Genomic DNA, 23,467 nt, shown 5'->3' with positions numbered 1-23,467 from the left:
TTCTATGTGAATGAAAAAAGTCATTAAGATAGTGAATTCATATTAAATGTGAAGAAAATTCTGTACTCGTGTTGATACTTTATAAATTAAACTACAGTGAATGGCAGTGTATGCTTTTTTACTTACACATTATCTGTCGAAATGAATTTTTATTTTATTTATTTGACATTCATTTACCAGAAAATCACAGGCAATAATACCTTATTGGTTGAGGCCTGGAGAAAAAAGGACAAATGAGTTGTGAATCCCTCTGGCTTCATGGCACATGGGGATAAAGCCCTACCTGCAATCTACATGACCTGAGATCAGTTAGCAGCTTAGGATGTTGGAGGATCTGTTGAGATGTGAGCGAGAGATGTACTCTCTGGTCGGCACACTTACTTGGGAGAGAGGTTTATGGTGGTTCCTCTCATATTTTTGTTGTTGAAGTTGTTGGAACATTTTCTTGGAAAGCCTGCAAAGTATCAGACTTATTTTCTTTAAATAAAAACATACTTTTTCTTACACTCTCCCTAAGCTCACTATGTAATGTGTAGTTTTAAACAATAACCCTTGTTCTTGCATATTTTTGTAAAAAAATTTTCATATTTTTGGACTATGGATACATCTGAGGTAATGAAATGTATCTTTTATGTTGTCCTTTTTACATTTTGGTGGGGGGTGTACAAATTAAGCTTCTTTAAGTTTACATCAAATGTCTTCAGCTGTGCACTTTTATCTTTTTCTTTGCTCTGTGATTGACAACTTATATTTTAAGTAAGTCATAATGGAGTTGGGGTCTTGAAAACTGTAAATACCATATCCAAATAAGTTATTACCAGCTCTTTGTAGAAATGAGTATCTTCTCTTTTTCTAACTGACACATTTTGCTAATTCTACTAACACAGCATGCTGCTAGCTGCTAGTTTACATCTAACAACAAAGCAAGAGTTTAGTATGCATATTTTAAAACACACACGTTTGTACAAACTTGCATGCATGACAGAAAGAGAGAGAGAAAGAAGAAGAAATCTGGCCAATAGAAAAGGAATTATCCCTGTCACTCTGGAAGTAGGTTCTTGGTTACATTATTAATTTTCCCACTGAGGGACCTGGATCCAGCACTTATTTAAGCACATTCATTTTTCTTATTAATGTATAACCCAGCTACTCACAAGTAATTAGGCATTAAAGTTTCATGGAAACGTAATGTATATATTTTGAAACATAAAATATAATGAAAATCTGAATACTTCAAATGGGTCTTAATTTTATTTTTTGTTCCTGTAATGTGCCCCACCAACTCACCATCAGCTTATCAGGTGGTACTCCACTACCCCTGAGTTCCATAACCGGTGCAAAACCCTGAGTGTGGCCAGCCTGACAATGAGAAGAGGAGTGGAGTGACCATGGGTAGCCAGATGGTACCCTCATGGCTGAGGCTGTCCAGGTGGGGTGGGAAAGGGAAGGGGAGCCTTTGGTTTGGGAGGTAGAGAGGAGCTAGAAGCCAGCAGTGTCACATATGTCATCATGTTGATTCTCATTAGGCAATGAGGACTGGCCTGATGGGGACCTGAGTTTCTCAATCTCTGGAATGACCCTGTCTCTTCAGTCCTCCAACATACCCAGCTCAGCTATCAGTTTGAGTGCTGGTCTGCAGATGAACATGGACAGAATTCTGCCCATGACGTTAATAACATATAACATATAACACACACACACACACACACACACACACACACACACACACACACACACACACACACACACACACACACACACACACACACACACACACACACACATATTGTTCTTACTAAATTAGGTTAATCCAGAATACCGTCATACTTTAGGGTTGTGAGATACAAGCACATTATCTTACATTTTTTGTATGAAACTATGAGCAGGTACTTAAACATTCTTCTAAATGATCAAGTGTCTTGACATCTCTTACATTGCATCTTCCATCAACCACCTCTATCCTGCAGTTTAGGCAGCTGCTTTAATGCATGCCACCTTGTTCCAACTTGTCTAATTTATTAGCATATTGCCTTAATGTTTTCATTCTCTCACTTATTTAAATTTGGTAATCTGGGCACCTTTCTGTCATGCCATCATTACAAAAAGAATCAACATTAATACTGTATAAGGCAGGATATCAGAGTACTGCTGGCTTCCTAAATGGCTTCTTCATGGATATATAATTGATGAACTTAGAATATTTTATCTAAAAATAAAGAAAAAGAAAAAGAAAACACATTTCTGATTGCTGTACTGTTTTCTTTCAATCTGTAAGGCAAACATGTCCCAGTTTCTCCAAAGTACATCCTGGCTTGAACCTTTCCTGCAAACAACACAGTACATCACATCACATAGCTAGAAACATCTCTCAACCTCTTAGCACAAAAACAGGGCAAAGTTAAAACAATAAATAAATAAATAATAGGGGCAGAGGCCCATAGACAGAGATGGATTTTTAAATACTAATTATCATATATTTTTAAAAACTTGCTAGAATAAAAGGTTTCTGAAGGCTATGAAGTCTGTCATTAAAACACATATCTGATTGCTGTACTGTTTTGTTTGAATCTGTAACTGTAAGGCAAACATCTCCCAGTTTCTCCAATGTACATCCTGGCTAGAAACATCTGTCGACCTCTTAGCATAAAATCAAAGAAAAGAAAAATAAATAAATAAATAATAGGGACAAAGTCCCACAGTCAGAGATGGATTTTAATTTTTAAATACTAGTAGTCTTCTTCTTTTGGCTGCTCCCGTTAGGGGTCGCCACAGCAGATCAACTGTTTCCATTTCTTCCTGTCCTCTGAATCTTGCTCTGTCACACCAACCACCTGCATGTCCCCTCTCACCACATCCATAAACCTTATCTTAGGCCTCCCTCTTTTACTGTTACCTGGCAGCTTCATTCTTAGCATCTTTTTCCCAATATACTCTGCATCCCTCCTCAGCACATGTCCAAACCAGCGTAATCTTGCCTCTCTGGCTTTGTCTCCAAACCTTCCAACCTGGGCTGACCCTCTAATATACTTATTCCTAATCCTGTCCATCCTTGTCACACCCAGTGCAAATCTTAACATCTTCAACTCTGCCACGTCAAGCTCTGACTCCTGCCTTTTTGTCAGTGCCACTGTCTCCAACCCATATAACATAGCTGGTCTCACTACCCTCTTGTAGACCTTCCCTTCACTCTTACTGGTACTCGTCTGTCACAAATCACTCCTGACACTCTTCTCCACCCACTCCATCCTGCCTGTACTCTCTTCTTCACCTCTCTTCCACACTCACCATTACTCTGAACTGCTGATCCCAAGTACTTAAACTCTTCCACCTTCACCACCTCTACTCCCTGCATCCTCACCATTTCTCTATCCTCCCTCTCATTCACACACATATATTCTGTCTTAGTCCTGCTGACCTTCATTCCTCTTCTCTCTAGAGCATATCTCCACCTCTCCAGGGTCTCCTCCACCTGTTCCCTACTCTCACTACAGATCACAATGTCATCTGCAAACATTATAGTCCACGGGAACTCCTGTCTGATCTCGTCTGTCAACCTGTCCATCACCACTGCAAATAAGAAAGGGCTCAGAGCTGATCCTTGATGTAATCCCACCTCCACCTTAAATGCATCCATTACTCCCACCGCAGACCTCACCGCTGTCACACTACCCTCGTACATATCCTGTACCACTCTTACATACTTCTCTGACACTCCCGACTTCCTCATACAATACCACAACTCCTCTATAGGCACTCTGTCATATGCTTTCTCTAAATCCACAAAGACGCAAAGCAACTCCTTCTGACCTTCTCTGTACTTCTCCATCAACACTCTCAGAGCAAACATTACATCTGTAGTGCTCTTTCCTGGCATGAAACCATACTGCTGATCACTAATCATCACCTCCCTTCTTAACCTAGCTTCCACTACTCTTTCCCATAACGTCATGCTGTGACTGATCAATTTTATCCCTCTGTAGTTATTACAGCTCTGCACATCACCCTTATTCTTAAAAATTGGTACCAAAACACTTTTTCTCCATTCCTCAGACATCCTCTCACTTTCCAAGATTTCATTAAACAACCTGGTTAAAAACTCCACTGCCATCTCACCTAAACACTTCCATGCTTCCACAGGTATGTCATCTGGACCAACAGCCTTTCCTTTCTTCATCCTCTTCATAGCTGTCCTTACTTCCTCCTTGCTAATCCACTGCACTTCATGATTCACTATCCACACATCATCCAACCTTTTCTCCCTCTCATTCTCTTCATTCATCAACCCCTCAAAGTACTCTTTCCATCTGCTCAACACACTCTCCTCGCTTGTGAGTACGTTTCCCTCATTATCCTTTATCACCCTTACCTACTGCACATCTTTACTAGCTTGGTCCCTCTGTTTAGCCAATCGGTACAGGTCCTTTTCTCCCTCCTTAGTGTCCAACCTTTTATACAACTCTTCATACGCCTTATCCTTAGCTTTCATCACCTCTCTGTTTGCTATGCACCTCATCTCCTTATACTCCTGTCTACTTTTTTTCATCTCTTTGACAATCCCACTTCTTTGTCGCCAACCTCTTTCTCTGTATACTGTCCTGTACTTCTTCATTCCACCACCAGGTCTCCTTGTCCTCCTTCCCCTTTCCAGATATCACACCAAGCACCTTTCTAGCCATCTCTCTTACTAGCTCTGCTGTAGTTACCCAGTTATTCGGTAACTCTTCACTGCCACCCAGTGCCTGTCTTAACTCTTCCCTGAACATCACCTCATAGTTACCCTTTTTCAATTTCCACCATTTGATCCTTGGTGCTGCCCTCACACTCAGCCTTCTCTTCTTGATCACCAATGTCATCCTACAAACCACAGTCCTATGCTGCCTAACTACACTTTCCCCTGCCACCACTTTACAGTCTCCAATCTCCTTCAGACTGGCCCTTTTACATAAGATATAATCCGCCTGTGTGCATCTTCCTGTACTCTTGTATGTCACCCTATGCTCCTCCCTCTTGTTAAAATACGTATTCATCACAGCCATGTCCATTCTTTTCACAAAATCCACTACCATCTGACCTTCTGTATTCCTTTGCTTAACACCATACCTACCCATCACTTCCTCATCCCCTCTGTTCCCTTCACCAACATTTATTTATTTATTTTTTTTATTTATTTTACATTTGTTGACCGGGCTAGTCTAACTGGATATATGTCCATTTTCAGTAGAGGCCCGAGGAGAAATGCTCCGAGACAATAACAAGGACAGAAAAAAAAAGAAACATTTATACAAATAATCCGCAAAAAAATAGTAATTTACAAAAAAAATAATTGTATAGTCCCCCAGGAAAAAAGTTAAATACGAGAATAATTACATGAGTAAACAATTGATTGCCAGCCAAAAAATAATATTTTTTTTTTTTTTTTTTTTTATTACAGCCAAAAAAGAAAAAAAGTTCTAGTTCAGTTTCAGTAAGCAAAAAAATACAAAAAGTCATAATGGGGAGATACAAAAAAAGAGAGCAAGAAGTATTTAAACGTGCCATATATAGACGGTAGAGGAGTTTCAGCAAAAGAAATCAAGTTTGAGAGTTAGAGTAGAAAGAGGAGAAATAAGTATCAGTCAGGCTGAGGGCAGGGCAAAGCCATTTGGTTTTAATGAAGTTTTTCAGCTGATTCTTGAAAAGGTTGGTGGAAGTAAGGGATGTGATCTCATTTGGAAGTTTGTTCCAGGAATTGCCAACTGCATTTGAGAATAGGCAGTCTCCAGCTTTGTTAAAGGATTTGGTAGTGGCGACTTGTAGTTTTTTAGCTGATCTTAGGGTAGGAAGGTTTTTGTAAGAATTTACTAGGTTACATAGTATGGGAGTGTTTGAAGGATGATGTAAAATCTTGTGAATAAAAATGAGTTGCTGGTAAACTAGTTGGTTTTGTACTTCCAGCCATCCGAGATGTCTAAGGTTAAGGCAGTGGTGAGTACGGAAGGGGGTACCAGTGGCAAATTTAGCTATGTTGTTGTAGGTGGTTGCTAGTTTATTTAGATTAGTTCTGGATAGGTTGGTATATATAGGTGAGGCATAGAGTAGGGTGGAAATAAGGTGGGTTTGGGAAATAGAGATCTTTGCTGATTCTGTAAGAAATGGTCTGATTCTGTAGAGGAATCCAAGTTTTCTATTTACTGATTTAATACTAGCGTTAATATGTGAGTCAAAGGTGAGATGGTTATCTATTAACACACCGAGGAGTTTGGTGGTGGTTTCAGGGGCTATTACTGTGCCATTGTTTGATTTTACTGTGAGATTGATAGAGGGGGATTTCTGTGTGGGAGTAAATAGCAGTAATTTAGTTTTTTTAGGGTTCAGGAGGAGACAACGTTGATGGAACCAGTTTTCCACTAAAGTAAAGACAGTTTGTGTGTTAGCCTGTAATTCAGCAGGGGAGGATGCGGCACATACCAGAGTTGAATTGTCAGCATATTGTATGCATGTAGTTTGTGGAAGGGAAGTTTTTAGATCATTAATGAAAATTGTGAATAGGAGAGGTCCAAGAATAGATCCTTGAGGGACTCCAAGGGTGATAGGAAGCTGAGAAGATAGATTGTTTTCCCAGAGGACTGCTTGTTTCCTGTTTTCAAGGTAGGATTGGAACCATTTTACTAGTTGATGATCAAGGGAAAGTGATTCAAGTATACTTAATAGTATTTGGTGGTTAACCATATCAAAGGTCTTTCAGAGATCTATAAAAAGAGCAGAAGATAGTAGGTTAGTATTCCTGTTTTTATTAATGCTATCTGTAAAGGATAGAAAAGCTGTTGTGGTACTGTGGTGAGGCCTGAAACCATGCTGGCAGTCAACTAGAAGGTTGTTTTGTAGGAGATACTGAAGTAATTGCCGATGGATGCATCGCTCCATAATTTTTGCAATGGGGGAGAGAAGAGCTATTGGGCGAAAGTTCGATAATTCATTTGAGGTACCTCCCTTATGCAGAGGGAAAATATGGGAGATTTTCCAGATGGATGGGACATAAGATTCAGAGATGGTTCTGTTTATTAGGATAGAAATAGGGTAGGCAAGTACACCAGCTGCGACTTGCAGGAATTCAGCTGGAAGCAGGTCAGCTGATGGTGTACTTGGTTTTAGTTTAAGAAGCAAGGAGTGTATCAAAGATGTTGGGACAGGTTGAAGGTTAAAAGGCTGGGATAATTTGGTTGGTGAGGGAAATTTAGTGGTGGAAGTAGGTGGTAAGGTGGTTGCTAGTGCTTGGACTGTTTCAGAGAAATATTTATTAAAGGTGTTGGCTATATGGCTGGGGGAGGTTTGGGTTAGGTTTGAGGGGGTAGGTGTTTTGGACTGTCCTGGGTGGAGTAATTTGTTGATACCTGACCAAAACGTTTGCGGATTATTTTGTTGGTTTTGTTGGAATTTGAGGTAGAAGTTTTTTTTGTCAAGGATTATGGATTTTTTTGTGGAATTACGAATTTGTCTAAAGTTTAGGTGATCTATTGGGTTTCTAGTTTTTCTCCATTTGGACCAGAGTTTGTTCCTTAGTTGCATGTTTAGCCTTGTGTCCTTAGACAGCCAGGGGGCTGGTTTATTTTTTGTTCTGACAGTACAGGTGGGAGCATGTTGCTCAAGGATCTGCAAGAATGTTTTGTTAAAGTGTGAAATGGCTTTGTCAAGAGGTAGGTATTTTATGTCACTGGCCACTGGCATTCTCTCATTTTTTTTTTAATTCCCTTCTTTTTCTCCTGGGTAGTTAACAGCATGGTAGTTATTTTATTAACATGCCCATTGAAATTTTAAATACTAGTAGTCTCTTATATATTTAAAAGCTTGCTTGCTAGAATAACAGGTTTCTGGAAGCTATAAAGTCTGTCATTACTTAGTGACTGCACACTTGTACAACCTCCCAGAAAAGTGAGAAAACCACAAAACAAATGCACTAAAAATAGAAGGCAATGGCAAAGTCAGGGGCATTGTATAAAATGAAAGGCAGTTATTATCAGCAATTGTTCAGCGACAGGAACAGCAGCCAGCATGTAATAAAAAAAAAAATTTGTCCATAAAATTCGAAAAGGTTTAAGGTAGTAAATGTATACATACCACCAGTAAGTAAAAACAATACTCTCTGTCCTCTCAGCCTCAGCTAGCTCAATCACAGTCACTCACTGTCTGTCCACAATCGTCTGAACGAACATGCAATTGAACTCCGCTCTGTAATGCAAACCAAGCAACTACAGTGCTTAGAGTGCTATTGACTGTTGCTCACTCTTTATTCCAGCACTCATAGAAGTGCAGGAAGAGACAGAGAACAATCAGAAGCCATCCATGTTAGTGACATCGTGTACGTGACTGCAGGCGTGGCAGTCCAAACCACTTACACAAAACTGTGGTTACAAGCCACAGAGACTTCTGGGCATTACACTGATTCCTTTTCTCCTTAATCTGGACCATTTTTACAACAGTCCAGATTTACAGAAACTGCTTTGTTTTTTTTTTTTTAAACCCAGAACTCACTGAGCATGTGCAAGTTCCAGTTCCAGGACTTCAGCGAGACAGGTGGACTTGCAGCTAAGGTTAAGCAGCCACAGTCAGCAGTATATACTACTGTATGCAGTAGTATACAATTTTATTTTGTTAAAAATGTTCTTTTTTTTTCACAGTCAGTTCACAGCTGGGGGGGGGGGAATGCAGTCCGATGGCACGAACCGCCACTGGCATTCTCTCATTTTTTTTTTTAATTCCCTTCTTTTTCTCCTGGGTAGTTAACAGCAGCGAGGCACACATTTGCTTGCTTTCCTTCTGCTTCTCATGGTAAGAAGAGCAGTGAGAGCAGGCTGACCATGACAGCCCAACCTTCATTGCCTAACCACAGGTTTGAAGCTCTTCACTGGGGATCCTCATGCATTACCAGGCCAGCTGATTGATCTCATACTACTGGCATGTCCCAGGTCTGACCCAGGGCCTTCTGTCATTAGACCAAATCTGGAACATCTCCAGCAGGAGCTGTCCAGGGGGAATCCTTACAGAATACTCAGACCACCTAAACCATCTACTCTCAGTCAGAAGTTGCAGCAGGTCTAGTCTTAAGCTCTTGCGGACCACTGAGCTCCTCTCCATGTAGTGTAAAATAAACATCATGTGTACATAATGTATCCACGATCCTGAATGTTGGTTACTGCCCATATTTTACTGCCCATATTTCTTGATCACAGATAAGGATAGGTTAGAAAAATGAGAGCTTTGTTTGAGAGCACAGCTCCCACTTCACTACAAGAGATCAGCGATTCAGACGCCAGAAGCATGAAGCTGTAGCTCCATTCTTCTTGTCAGTTTCACACTTCTTACCAATCAATCATGAACAAGACCCTGACACTAAGAATATCTGTCCCCCTTCAACACACAAATACACACACACATGCATGCAAACACGTGTGCACACATGCAATTCACTGTTTTCTTGGCACGTACAATGGCCTCAGATCTGGAGGTTGATTTCCATCCTAACTGGTTCACACTTAGCAGCGGGTGCATGGTTCAGAATCTGAAGAAGACAACTGGATAATAATATCTGCAAATTACATAGCTTCTACCTCTAGGTTTACCAGCTGGATGCACTCCAAACTTTAACTGTGATTGTATAATGGCCATGAAAATTATTACAATAGTGATAAGACATAACCTTGGAGGGGTCTAGCAGCAATGTTCAATTAATATGGTTTAATTTCAAGGACATGAGGTAAACTGTTGCTGTATTCATATCAAAATAGAATGAAGTTGTGACCCTGGTACCCCTATACCCCCACTGGACCCTTCCACAGCACATCCTGGAAGATTTAGTCATAAGCTTTCTCCATTTCCATAAGAAAACTGTAGAATGAATTAACAAACTTGCATAAACACTTACACAATTGTGGATGGCAAAAGAGCTGAGATTCTGCAGTTCCGTGCCCTGGGCAGATTCAGCATTCTTCTTTCTGAATTCATGATCCAGCTATTAACCAGAAACTCCTCTCCAGCAATTTGGAAAATAATTTTTATGAGATGCTAAAGGCGAGGTCGCTACATGTTCTCAATTGTTTATTAAAGATGGGGACCATTGCCCTAGTTTACTAATCTAGCGGCAAAGTCCTTGCCTTTCATGTAATACTAAAGAGGTACATTAACCACAGTTCCTCCCCAGTCCTGTCTTGTGCTTCATCATTTCCTGCCAGATGACATCTCTTGCAACTTTATTATTCCACCACAGTGATATCAGCTACAGTAATAAAGCTCCCTTCTTCCTTGATCTTCTAACTTGGTCAATGAGCCTCTCTTCCTGAACAGCTTGAAGTCAGTTATGTTCTGGCCTTTCTTGTGCTCTGGAAAGCATATCGAGTGCAGATTATTTTAGCTGTCTGAATGCGGCTACTCTGAGTCACCAAGTTTCGGTTGTGGCTGAGTGCCAGATATGTTCCAGGACCACTGTGGTACAAGTTTTCAATCTTATCTGATGCTTTATGAAGTACTAATGTCCCTGCAGCACTATAAGCAGTTATTGCTAATATTGCTATTGCTAATATTTTAATTTGCTCTAACACAGAATGGCCTAATTGGGACATACATAAAAATGTGTTTTTACTTTTACTAAACTTCTTCTTTCACTCAGTGCATTCTACTTCAGAAAAGATGATATTATAATACCCAGTCCTTTCTTTCAGAGTTGTTTGTTCATTCATTTATAATGTCACTGCTTAGGATCACTGTATATTTTATATCTTAATAAGGAAGTATTGCTTATGATACTGACTGCATGCAGGGCTGTAGAGGCACACAGCCATAGTACTTCATTTAATAGTGATGTTAAAGAATCTAGAATGAAGTAATGTTATAAAAACAAAATACTCATGCCTTTAGTAATAATTATTTCTTAAATTCCAGAGATACTTGTCATGAGCTGTTAGGACACGTTCCCTTATTGGCTGAACCTAGTTTTGCTCAATTCTCACAAGAAATTGGATTGGCTTCACTTGGAGCATCAGATGAAGCAGTTCTTAAACTTGCTACTGTAAGTATAATTATAGGTTCATTAAGATGGTTTAATTCAATAAAATAATAATAATTTCTAATATACTGTTATAAAACATTGTAACCTATGACTGTAAATTAAACAAACCGTAGTGTCTTCATTAGCTTTTAGTCTGATCACAAACCATTTGCCTTTTGCATTGCTCACAAGCTTGATCTAGAACTACAGCTGATCTTCAATAGGATGTTACATATTCACAGGGGCCAAGTCACTAATTTTTGAAGGATATTTATTTAATTTCAAAATGTTTTATAATTAAGTCTCAGGAGTCATTGCAGTAACTCTTGAGGATTTTGGAAGCAAGTATAATAACTTTTCCTCCTGCTGAGTGATAATGGATCCCCTGCAATGTGTATGACATTGGTCCTTCTATAACAGGTGTGTGCATGTGTGTGTGTGTGTGTGTGTGTGTGTGTGTGTGTGTGTGTGTGTGTGTGTGTGTGTGTGTGTGTGTGTGTGTGTGTGTGTGTGTGAGACAGAAAGTGAGTGTGTTCTGTGAACCATATGGAGTGGAATGTTACATTATTAAGGAATACAATATTCACACTTGAGCATCTGTGACTGAACTGTTAATCCAAATTAATTTGCAAATTTCTGTTATCTGATCATATATAACCAGCATAATCAAAACATGTAAAACTGATTTAAGCCTGATGTAAGGGACCATTTACCAACATTAACATTTTAGTTAATTATATCTTCAAAATTATAAAATGTATTGCTTAAATCATACTACATTTAAATATTGACTGTAAGTTCTATGAGACCTCAAAAGCAATCATTCAGAAATCAATGGCGAGATCATGACAGATCAAAACACATTTGTGCCACTCAAACTAGTGACACAGATTGAAAACATATTTTTGTAGGGATGTAAGCCCCTCTGGACTACCCACCCCCACACTCCCCAAACTTACATATACCAACTCCATGGTCGCACAAGACACTTCTTTAAAACAGTACACCATTGTCTTGAGTAAACTTTGTTTTCACCCTAAGAAAAGTGAATAAGTGAATTCTGAGGAATCACAGTTCAAGGAGACACTTTACAGCCTTGACTGTATGTTATATTTTACATGTTCTGTTATATTATAAACCCCCACCTTGCGCCATTTCTCATTCTGCCTCATCCTAACTACAAGTGCTAGCGGAGCCCCATCTGCGGAGGTAAGCTCCTAAACATGCAATACTTATACTTCATGTATAAATTGCCCTAGAGAAATGTTAGTCTATATACTTAATGTCATTTGATGCCTGCTAAAGAATACCTGCATATTAACTGTGACAGTATATGTGGTTAGAATAACTATTTTGCCTGCAAGTAGCGGGTTGCATTAGGGAACCTATGCACAAGGTAGGGACTCTCTAGCTCACGACTGCATTGTGTACAGATGTAAATGGTTTAGCTGAACTGCATGGTGATCTGCTAGGTGTTACTTGATCAGATTGTACTAGGTCTACGCTGACCAGCTAGACTTTTAAATTAATTCTGTTGTTGTCCTATTGTATGTTTGTGTGCTCCTCGCTTCATGGTGAATGCCAATGGATGTTGTTCTTATGTTTTGCTGTAAATATTAATGATTTTTATGAAACAAAATGAATTTGTACTAAAGGGAAACAAGTGTTTTCTCACTTTGAACACTACTGTTAGTGTATATAGTCAATGAGTACTACAGAGATATAGGTACCCAACTGTGTGCTGACAATAATTAATGCTACTCCAGCTCTGTTTTGTGGAGCAATACATGTGTTGTTAAAGCTAGACCCCCTTTACCCACCCAAATGTGGGAATAATTATTGCTTCTCCAGCTCTGTTTTGTGGAGCATTACATGTCTTGTTAAAGCTAGACTCCCTCTACCCAACCAAACACGGGAAGGTGACATTCTACTGAGTATATAATAAGGTGTTGTTCCCATCTACATGCCCTGTAGCCTGAGTGAGGCACAGGATAGGATTTAAGTGATGGCGTGCTTTCTAAGTAATCTAACGCACCTCCACTAATATACATGGTTGCAATGGGCGTCATTAGCCGACATCTCTAAGCGCAACAAGCAGTATAAGGTCTCAACCGGGATTAGCTACATAGGTCAGAACTTGTCCGCTCTAAAGAGCTAAATAAGACTAAGGCCGTGTAAGTCTCACACATATTTTCAGTGGCATAGCATTACTTGAGCCTTTGAAAGCACATGCCTACACCATCTTAGAATGCCAGAATGGGGCATATGTTGTATTGTAGGATTTAGAAGAAATTAAGACAATGTGCTAAACAGTCCCCCTTAATGCTGGGCCTCTTGTCAGTAAATTTGGCGTCTATAGAATCTAACATTTAAAGGTAGAGTCTACCTTCCCAGTGAATATTTACTGGTGCTTGTCTCTCTGTAACAGGCATATAGGCTGTAGCTCTAACACCCATAGAGTATGTAGCCAACACAGGGGCAAGACTTTGTCACCTTACTTTATGTACCTATACATCTGTACATTGGTTTGTTTGTTTTTAAAAACTGGTAGGCAACTGCTTGCAGAACTTTACTGCATGTTACAGGAACTTTTCAGAAACTTATGTACTGATCTTTATCCCTGTTGCATATGCCTGTATATAAAATGTTACTTCACTAGACTCATTTTTAAAGTAAATATTTTAATTTTTATCTTACCCTAGGTTTATACACCTACCCTAGCCACCTAACTGAACTCACCCCACAAGCGTCTTGGGAATAAAGGGTATCCTGTGTACTACCATCTACCTCCCTGCAGTCAACACCATATAACAAGATAAACTGTTAATACCAAAGACAGCAGCAAGGTTAATATTTCTTCTACATTGTTTCAATTTAAGAATATCTAGTAACAAAGTGGTCTACCCAGGTGCTCGCAGCACTAGTAGTAGTGGAGTAATCACCCCCCCCATTGGCAACATTTTGTTTGTAAGCTCTTTTTTTGAATTAGCTAAAGGGAAGCAGTCATTAAGAACTTACCCCACTCCTGGCTGGTTTTACCTGCTCTCCCCAGTTTAGAGCTCACTGATTGCCTCTGTGGGATATCTCTCTGTAAGTCTCATGGTGGCTGGGCCCTGCTCAGCTCACTCCGCTCCCCTACCCTGCCCCCATTTCCCACCCACCCCCACTAGCTCTACATTTATTCTAACCCTAAGTCACCTGACCACTCCCCGCAACCAGTCAACAACAATGTCCCATAACACAGCCCTAGAATTTCTCTACTACACAGTAATACCAATTGCATCCTCTTACAAACAAAAACAAACCATGCTAACCTTACTTTCATCTCTCCTACATGCCCACTCAACCCTAACCTATATTACATCCTTGCAAACATACACACCCCTGCCACATATCACCTATCATACTAAACTTACCTTCACACCTGCCCCTACACACACAACCTTCCTTATCACTCCATCATTATTTAGCAACAACACTATACTATTTTTACAAACAAAGTACGTCCCACTATCTAACAATAGAAAAACATCATGTAAACTCCACAAAGACATTCAACTAACTATCAAGCTTCAACTCTTTCTTATGAAATACTTCCTTAACTCCGGTGACATCCATCCAAACCCAGGTCCAAACAACATTATACCCCCAAACAAACACCCTGCTGATCTCCTTATCATAAACCTTAACTCTTGTAGTATATCTAACAAATATCCCCACTTACATTCACTCATAAACCACTACTCCAATGACATTTTCACTATAACAGAAATCTGGCTAAAACCTAACACACAAAATGAAGAGATCCTCCCACCAGGTTATAATATCTTATGTCTAGACAGAACAGGAAAAAAAGGCGGGGGCATTGCAATTGTTTACAAAAATTCTCTCTCTCTCCAACCTCTATTAACCCCACTACCAAAATTTAATAATGCTGAGGCCATTGGTTCTGTGTCACTCATAAATAACAAAAAGGGTATCATTATTTTATGCGCATATATCCCTCCAGGCAACAACTCTCAAACAATTGAGGATATTCTACAATGGTCTAAAGATAATCTCCCACAGGAGACTATTATACTAGGAGATCTAAACATGGACTGGCAATCCTGTAACTCAAAAAACCCCACTAACCACATAAACTTGTATGGCTTCACCCAACTAATTCAAGAACCTACTAGGGTTGAGAAAAAAGCCCATAAAGAATCAATACTGGATTGGACATTAGTTAACTACCCTGCAAATAATTATCAAGTAGGTAATCTACCAGACGGACTTAGCAATCATCTTCCTACCTTTCTCCTAAGGAAACGTACTAATACTCCAAAACCTACAGTCTACAGACAAGTCCGAAATGATCATAGTGTCAATCCACTAGAACTCAACACTTTGCTAAAAAAATTTAATTGGGAACCACTTCGTAGCCTTGATCTTGACCATGCAGTTGTCTATTTTAACAATACTCTGATTAACATCCTCAATTCTATTACTCCAGTAAGGAAAATAAGAACCAAGCAAAACCATGCCCCATGGCTCACCAAGTCCACTAAAGACCTAATGAAAACCAGAGACAAGGCATGGAAAGCTTGGAAAAAAGATAACACTCCCCTAGCTAAACAAAACTATCAATACCTTAGAAACCAAGTAAAAATACAAAGCAAGTTAAACAAAAATACTTCTTAGATATGCAAAATAAACACTCCAATAACCCCCAAAAAGTTTGGCATGTAATAAACTCCCTATTAAAACCAGGCAAAACCTCCACACCAGCGCCTTCCTCCACCACTACAAAATCAAATAGTGAAATAGCCTCCCATTTTAATCACCAGTTTACTGAATCCATCATATCACTATCAACCCAACTTTCAAAAAATACCTTCCCATGTATACCAAAACCTACTAACAATATAACTTCCTTTTCCTTCTCACCTGTCTCAACCTCCACAATAAAAAAATACCTCTTAAAACTAAAACCCACTTCTCTTGCAGCCGATGGCATACCTGCTCATTTCCTAAAAATGGCTGCCGACTCTCTATCCTATCCTGTCCCTAGCTTAATCAACTGTTCCATTCAAGAATCCCATATTCATCAACTCTGGAAAGTATCTTACATTATTCCCCTCCACAAAGGTGGAAATTCCTGTGAGTTCTCTAACTACCACCCCATAGCGGTTCTGTCTCCTTTATCAAAAATACTTGAAAAATGCATACATTCACAGGTGATGCATTTCCTTAACTCAAACAAGATCTTCTCCGCTACACAACATGATTTTTGTCCACACCACAGCACAACCTCTGCCCTCCTAGCTTTCATGAACCTAGTTAACCAACACAGAAATAATAACATGTTTGTATCCGCCATATTTCTGGACCTCTCTATGGCATTCAATATGGTTTCCTACTCCATTCTAATAGATACTCTTACCTCTCTATCCTTTGCTCCTAACACTGTTTCATGGTTTAAAAACTATCTAACAGACTGTCAACAGGCTGTCCAGTGGCAAGGAGTCCTATCATCCTTACTCCCAACATCAATTGGTGTACCTCAAGGCTCCATACTGGGCCCTCTCCTCTTTTCTATCTTTACTAATAACCTACATACCGCTACCCTACAGGCCTCACTCATACAGTACGCAGATGACTCTACATTGATCTGCTCTGCCCCAACCCTTACTGCTCTTCAACATATTGGCCAAAAATCTTTTAGCAGAGTGGAGAAATGGATCACAAATATTCAAATTATACTAAATCCTAACAAAACAAAACTACTTCTATTCACCCCAAACAAATCCAAAGCCACCCCACTCTCCTTTTCTATCCTTGCTAATAATGGGACTGTCATCTCCCCTTCTCTTCACACCAAGCTGCTGGGCATTGAAATTGACATCTTACACTTTGAAGTCCACGTCTCCCAAACTATCAAAAAAGTACATAAAAAATGGGGTCCCTTTACAGACAAAAATACTTTTTGTCAGATTAAGCTAGGGTCACCGTAGCTCAAACGCACCTTCTTTCCACACTTATGTATGCAGCACCAATTTTCACCTATGTCAGAAAATCTGATTTCAGCAAACTAGAGTCATGTTATAACAACATTGCTAAGTTTGCTAAAGATTCTCCCTTTAGAACTCACCACTGTATACCTCTCAGGCAACTTCAGTGGCTGGAACTTCCACAGCTACTAACCTACCACCACCAAGTATATAATAACCAACAATATCCTGACAGAACTCCAGCCCTTAAAAAACTAATAAGTAACTACATACCAAATCGGTCACTCCACTCTGCCAATAAATCACTCCTCTCCGTCTCTTCAGTTAATAACACAGCAGGTAAAGCTCTGTTTTCTCATTGTATAGCAAAGTATTGGAATAACCTCCCTCACTCAGTTATTTCAGCACCAAACACAAAACAATTCAAACACTCCCTTAAGTCTCATCTTATTAATTCCTGGTTATGTCCATGTGTTACATAAAGACAAATAAACTACCTTTTTTTCTCATCCTAAAACCATGAAACATACACATAGCAAATATTAGCTGTATGCTAATGTAAGAAAGAAATGGTAAATGAATCTCTTGTCTTAACAATTTATTGAACTATTAATCTATTTTCTACTTGTAAAGTTTGTTTTGAAAATATGTTAAAATGATGTCCGTGTACTCTGATCTATTATGTCACTGTTTCACAGTCTCACTAACTAGATTATAACTGATGTATAAATACCTGTTGTCATCCTCCGCTGAAAATGGACCTCCAGTGGGACCATCCTGTTTAACAAATGTAAAATAAAATAAAATAAAAATAAATAAATAAAAATATTCCCAAAGAAATGCTTGTATTTTTAGAGCAGTTAAAACAATTAATATTAATTCTATGATTCTGCAATCATATATTTGCAGTGCTACTTTTTTACTGTGGAATTCGGTCTCTGCAAACAGGACGGACAGTTGCGGGCATATGGGGCAGGACTACTGTCTTCAATTAGTGAGCTCAAGGTAAGATAGTCATTGCTAAGGAGATCACTTTGAAAATGTATGTTCTGTTCTTTGCATAAATTTTTATGCTTACAGTTATTGCATTTAAACACACACACACACACACACACACACACACACACACACACACACACACACACACACACACACACACATATATCCTTTCCTTAGACCTAACAAATACAATTTACTGATTTCTATAGTGGCATATGAACATTAAGGTATAATAGTTTTTATCCTCTATAGTTTGCCTACTTATCATCTGAATTTTTTTATTTGCAACAAATTCGGTTGTAACAAGTCATACAAGTTTTTTCACCAAATGTTATTTTCATTTGAATTATTATTTCATTTTATTTCAATAATATAATTTAAATGCACTGCCAAACACCATGGCAAAATGTCTTATATGAAAAGGATATTGCCACAACATGCTAACATACATCAGGATATTATTGTAAGTGACCATACGGCAGAAGGTTAACCAGAGCAAATTTGTCCTAGTTTGTTTACTTGATAATGATATTATATATTAAACACAACTAATTAGTCCTGATTATTTCTTCTTCTAATGATAATACTGTATATCAATGACTGATCATCATGTATGTGTTCATATAATGTACATATCCATCTAGTACGCTATGTATCTAGTTATTTGTGTAGCTAGGTATAGAGAGAGTCATATGTGCTCATGCACACAGATATGCACACATGCATATGTAACATATCACACATACAAATATATATATATATATATATATATATATATATATATATATATATATATATATATTGGATTGGTAGAAAGATTGGTAAATGAAAATACTTGGAGATGCAGTGAAGTGAGAACACTGTAAAGCAATGGCAGGCAAGTACTAAAACATCAGAGAGATCATTTCTGGGAACTGCGTTGTACAAGGTATTTATCAATGATATCATACGGACCAAAGAAGCCAGTATCAACCTCTTTGAAGGTGAGATATACATATGGAGTGAGCACAGGGAAGGTTGTAAGAGACAGGAGAAAAATGTCAGCATTTGGCTGATGGATGATAGTTAAGTTTCAATGCTAAGAAATGCAGGGTGCTACAGCAGTAAACCAAAACCCTTGGAATGGTACAACTTAAAGCCTTAGAGCAGTTAAAGGACTGAAGGGTAGTTGTAACCATGGTAGGGGAATAGAACCTCTAGCAACAAACCAAAAACTAGCAGCCAAGATCAGCAGAATGATTAGCTACTCCTTCAGGTCTATAAACCCCAGGACAAGGAGGTAATTGTCCAGCTTTCTGTCAAAGCTGTGATGCATCAGATGGAACACTATTCTAAAGGGACTACAGGCAAAATCAAACAAAAATGTTAAAGAGGGCACAGAGGAATGCCACAAGTATGTCACAGGCAATGGAATGGAAGTTGTATGAGGAACAACCCAACAGGATGAGGGCTGTTCTTTCCACAGGGTAGAAGAAAACTGTGCAAGAAATGACTGTGGAATTCCAAACTAAAAAATGTAGTTTTAGCCTGGATATGAGAAAGTAATATTTCACTGAGAGGATAGTAGACCAATAGAATAGCATCCTATCTAGAATGTACAAAATAATGGAAGGAAAGGACAGCTACCAGGAGAAGACTAAATAATCAACCCTGCATTGTTAGTTTATAAATATGGATATTATGCACACATACTCATATATATATATATATATATATATATATATATATATATATATATATATATGTTCTTAGGTAGGTACTAGGCTATTGGCCCTAGGGCCTATATAAGCCTAGTCAAATGGTACCCTGGCTTTTGCCACCCAAGAAAATTACTTTCTTGTACCCCTGTCAAGCAGAGCCACAGAAGTGATCTCCGGGGTGAATTTCCTATTCCCATCCAAATATCAAGATTTTTCTTGAAGAGTGCTAATGAGGAGCTTTGTTTGATATAGATAGGTAGTTTGTTCCAGAGTATGGGAAGTCTCTGGGACAGGAATCTATCCCTCCAGCATGTTCTGTTTACTTTGGTGACAAGGTTTAGGTCCCTAGAGCATGTAGCTTGGAGGGATTGGGATTTCTTTATGTGGAGCATGTCCAACAGCTCTGGGTTTGACATAGCTTTGTATGTTAGGCAGAGATTGTCTCTGAGTAGATGATATGCAACAGAGTAAAGCTGGAGTTTTTTGAGACAGTCTGCGTAGGGCATCTGTTTGAGACCAATAATCCTCTTTGTGAGGTATTTCTGTGGTCTTTCCAGTTGTTGTACATGTCTTGTGAGGTACATACCAAAAGGGGCATTGTACTCTGTAATGGGTCTAATGAGTGATGAGTAGAGGGGAACAATGACCTCTTTTTTCCTGAATGAGAAACATTTTGTGATGAGGTGTGCCACGTAGAAGGATTTCCTGACTACTGTGGAGATGTGATTATCAAAGGTGAGACTACTGTCCAACTGTGTCCCAAGGTCTCTTATCACACTTTCAGTGTTAAGTAGACTACTGCCTATGTGGTAGTTCATGGGTACAGAGTTTTTACCAAAAGGGATGACAATGCACTTTTTGGCACTGAGCTTGACGCCATGGCTTTGACACCAGGCATTTGTTTCAGTGAGGCCCTTTTGTAGGATGTCCACATCGTTAGGAGTTTTGATTATGGTAAAAATACATACATAGATGATGCATAATTTGGTGCTACAAAATTCATAATGTGCTTTGCTTTTAATAATACAGTAATAAACCATGGTAGGGAATGGGTAACTCATATTTTACCAGTGGTGCAGGGCACTGTTTAATCACTTAATCATGATGGGACAGACAAAATGGCTTAAATGGAGTCCCCACGCCCCCTCCTCATGGATAAAATATGAATAAGCTGTGGTTATGGCACTGTGCACTGCTTTTACACAGTGGCATTATTTTAAAACGAATCATCATTTTAATGAGATGGTTTGATAATGCAGTTTTGTTGTTCTGCCCTCCGCATGGATATAAATCAGCTTGGATGGTTTTAAGATGTCTGTGGCTGTGCATCTACACAGTCATATGGGTAGAGACACATTGCAGTGTGTCCCAGTCTAACATTAAGTAGTGTACAAATTTCATTATAGACTATCACTGAAAGATTTGAACTCACTGGTGTGGGCAATATGTTAATAAACAAAGGAAAGTAAGACCTGTTTGAAAAAACTAAGGTCTTAGGTCAGTTTCTTGTTTATTCTGGAACGGAAGAAAAACATTTAGGAATAACCTTTTTTTATTTTTGTTTCACATCTTTTACAAACACTTGAAAAATATTAAAATAAAAAAGGAAAATCTGTAGAAATGAATTAAGAAAATATACTGTAGTTCAATAAAATGTTCATACTTGGAAATTTTACTAGCACTATTTACAGTGCATTTTTATAAAATATCCACATTATAGTCTGTTTCTGATATTTGTTTGTTCTGATAATAGTGTTTAACCAAAGCGGAGTCCTAATAATATCTTTGCTGTTCTTTAGCATGCACTTTCAGATAATGCCAATGTGAAACCCTTTGATCCTGAAATCACATGTAAGCAGGAATGTATCATCACAACCTTCCAGGATGTGTATTTCTTTTCAGAAAGTTTTGAAGAAGCCAAAGAAAAAATGAGGTACAGTACTTCTACATATTGTGTGATACAATCCTACTTGTGCAATACAACTATATGAAAATCATTGATTTATAAGAAACTACAGTTTAAGTTAATGTTCTGAAGCCGTGCATGTTTTGTTTAAAACAGAAAGGCGGAATATCTTTTAATGATCAGTAGAAATTATGAGCCAGACATGCATTTTATCTCAAACCATGTTACTTAAATACAGGATAACCTAATACAATCTCAGAAATGCATGCCCTATCAGAAAAAGAACAAGCCAAGAAAAGAAACAAATGTAACTATTTGACATTTATATGTTTCTTTAATTAGTTATATAAAACTGAATTAGTGGGGTATTCTAGGGACTCCTTTCAGCCGCAGCACAGGCAAAAACAAAGCTGACAACTGTATCTATTAGCTGGACACATGCAGTAATCTAACAGAAAATTCACTAAAATGTTCAATGTTTTAAGAAATATTGCAGCAGTTTTTAGTTGTTAGGGGGTAATACAAAAGTGTAAGATACCCTATAAAAGGTAACGTGTCAGAAGAAAGTTAATTTCAATAGTAATTTGACAAATGTTCATAAAAATATAAAATCTACAAAGATATTGGAAATAAGGTTAACTACAAAAGGGGAACATGCATTATATTTGTACACATTATGATATATTCATAATAAATGCTAAGAAAATTTAAGATCTGATTTTATAAAAAATAATAACTCTCATGAAGGAAAATATTTAAATTTGTTGAATAAAGTATAAACCCTTTTCATCTAACTTTTTATCCAGTACTTCAACCGAACACCAAACGTTAAAATAAAGCAGTTTAAATGCCATTCAGTATGATACAATCATGCAAATCAGCCAAGAAAATTATATTCAATAATACATTACATCAAGAAATGTACAAATATTCAGTAAAAAGTTCATGTTAAAATAATTCATTTCCTGAAAAATTAGTTTGATTACATAACAACCAATATACAAACTAGTACTTTAGACCAGTCTACAAAGCCATCATCTACATTAATTTCATTCTCAATACTAATAGTTATGCTCAAACCTGGGAGGTGACCAGCATTCAATTTAACTGGCCAACAAAATCCACCTCACATTTAATCTCACTACATCAATAACAAAAGATAAAAATTTCTTCCTCCTTCTGGAGCAATGTATAATGTATTTATGTTGGGAATTATTCATACCAAATGTTAAAATTAGGCAGTTTAAATACCAGACTATCACACATAGATATATCTGCCAATCAAATCATATACAAAAACATTACACACCAATATATAAAACACATTGAAAAAAGTTCATGTTAAAACAATTCTTTTACAGAAAATGAGTTCAGTTGCAAAAATTGGAAAAGCTCTCATCTACACTTAAGTACATTTTTTTTTAATACTAACATTTATGTTCAAACCAGGAAGATGAGTAATAGTCAACTTAATCTGCCAACAAAGTTCCTTATTTTCATGTGCGGCCTGTATATCCCTGCCCCAGCCTCTATTTTCACTACATTAACTACAAGAAGTAAAAAAAAAAAAAAAAAATTCCTCCTGGAGCAATTTATGGTGCGTTTATAAAGGACTTTATTCATATTCTTTGAGCCAATTACATAAAACTGTTCATAGATGCTCTTTGAGAGCACCCACCCACATAAAAGCTGACAGAGCCACCACGTCTTCCTAAGCACATGACCCCAAATGTATTGCAACTGAAGTGATATGGCATTCCATGTTCTATCAACATGCGCCAAATTCAAAAAAGATTCCACATCATCATTGTATTTGCAGTAACTACAGAAACCACAATGGGAAGTTCTCCAT

At 38.1% G+C, this 23,467-nt stretch overlaps 1 protein-coding gene across 1 annotated transcript in view; it reads left to right on the top strand.

Moving 5' to 3' along the window:
* Positions 1-23,467, top strand: part of TPH1 (tryptophan hydroxylase 1) — a 166,202-nt gene that overhangs the window by 121,482 nt on the left and 21,253 nt on the right. The window contains exons 8-10 of the mRNA XM_044059775.1: positions 10,912-11,038; positions 17,920-18,015; positions 21,509-21,642. Of these exons, the coding sequence (XP_043915710.1) occupies positions 10,912-11,038; positions 17,920-18,015; positions 21,509-21,642 (357 nt within the window). The remainder of the gene's footprint in view (positions 1-10,911; positions 11,039-17,919; positions 18,016-21,508; positions 21,643-23,467) is intronic.

Source organism: Protopterus annectens, chromosome 17.part0 (genome assembly GCF_019279795.1).
Source record: "Protopterus annectens isolate FY-2018-M chromosome 17.part0, PAN1.0, whole genome shotgun sequence".
Lineage (NCBI taxonomy): Eukaryota > Metazoa > Chordata > Ceratodontiformes > Protopteridae > Protopterus > Protopterus annectens.
The sequence above is the reverse complement of the archived record's forward strand: the minus strand, read 5'-3'. Positions and strand labels throughout refer to the sequence as shown.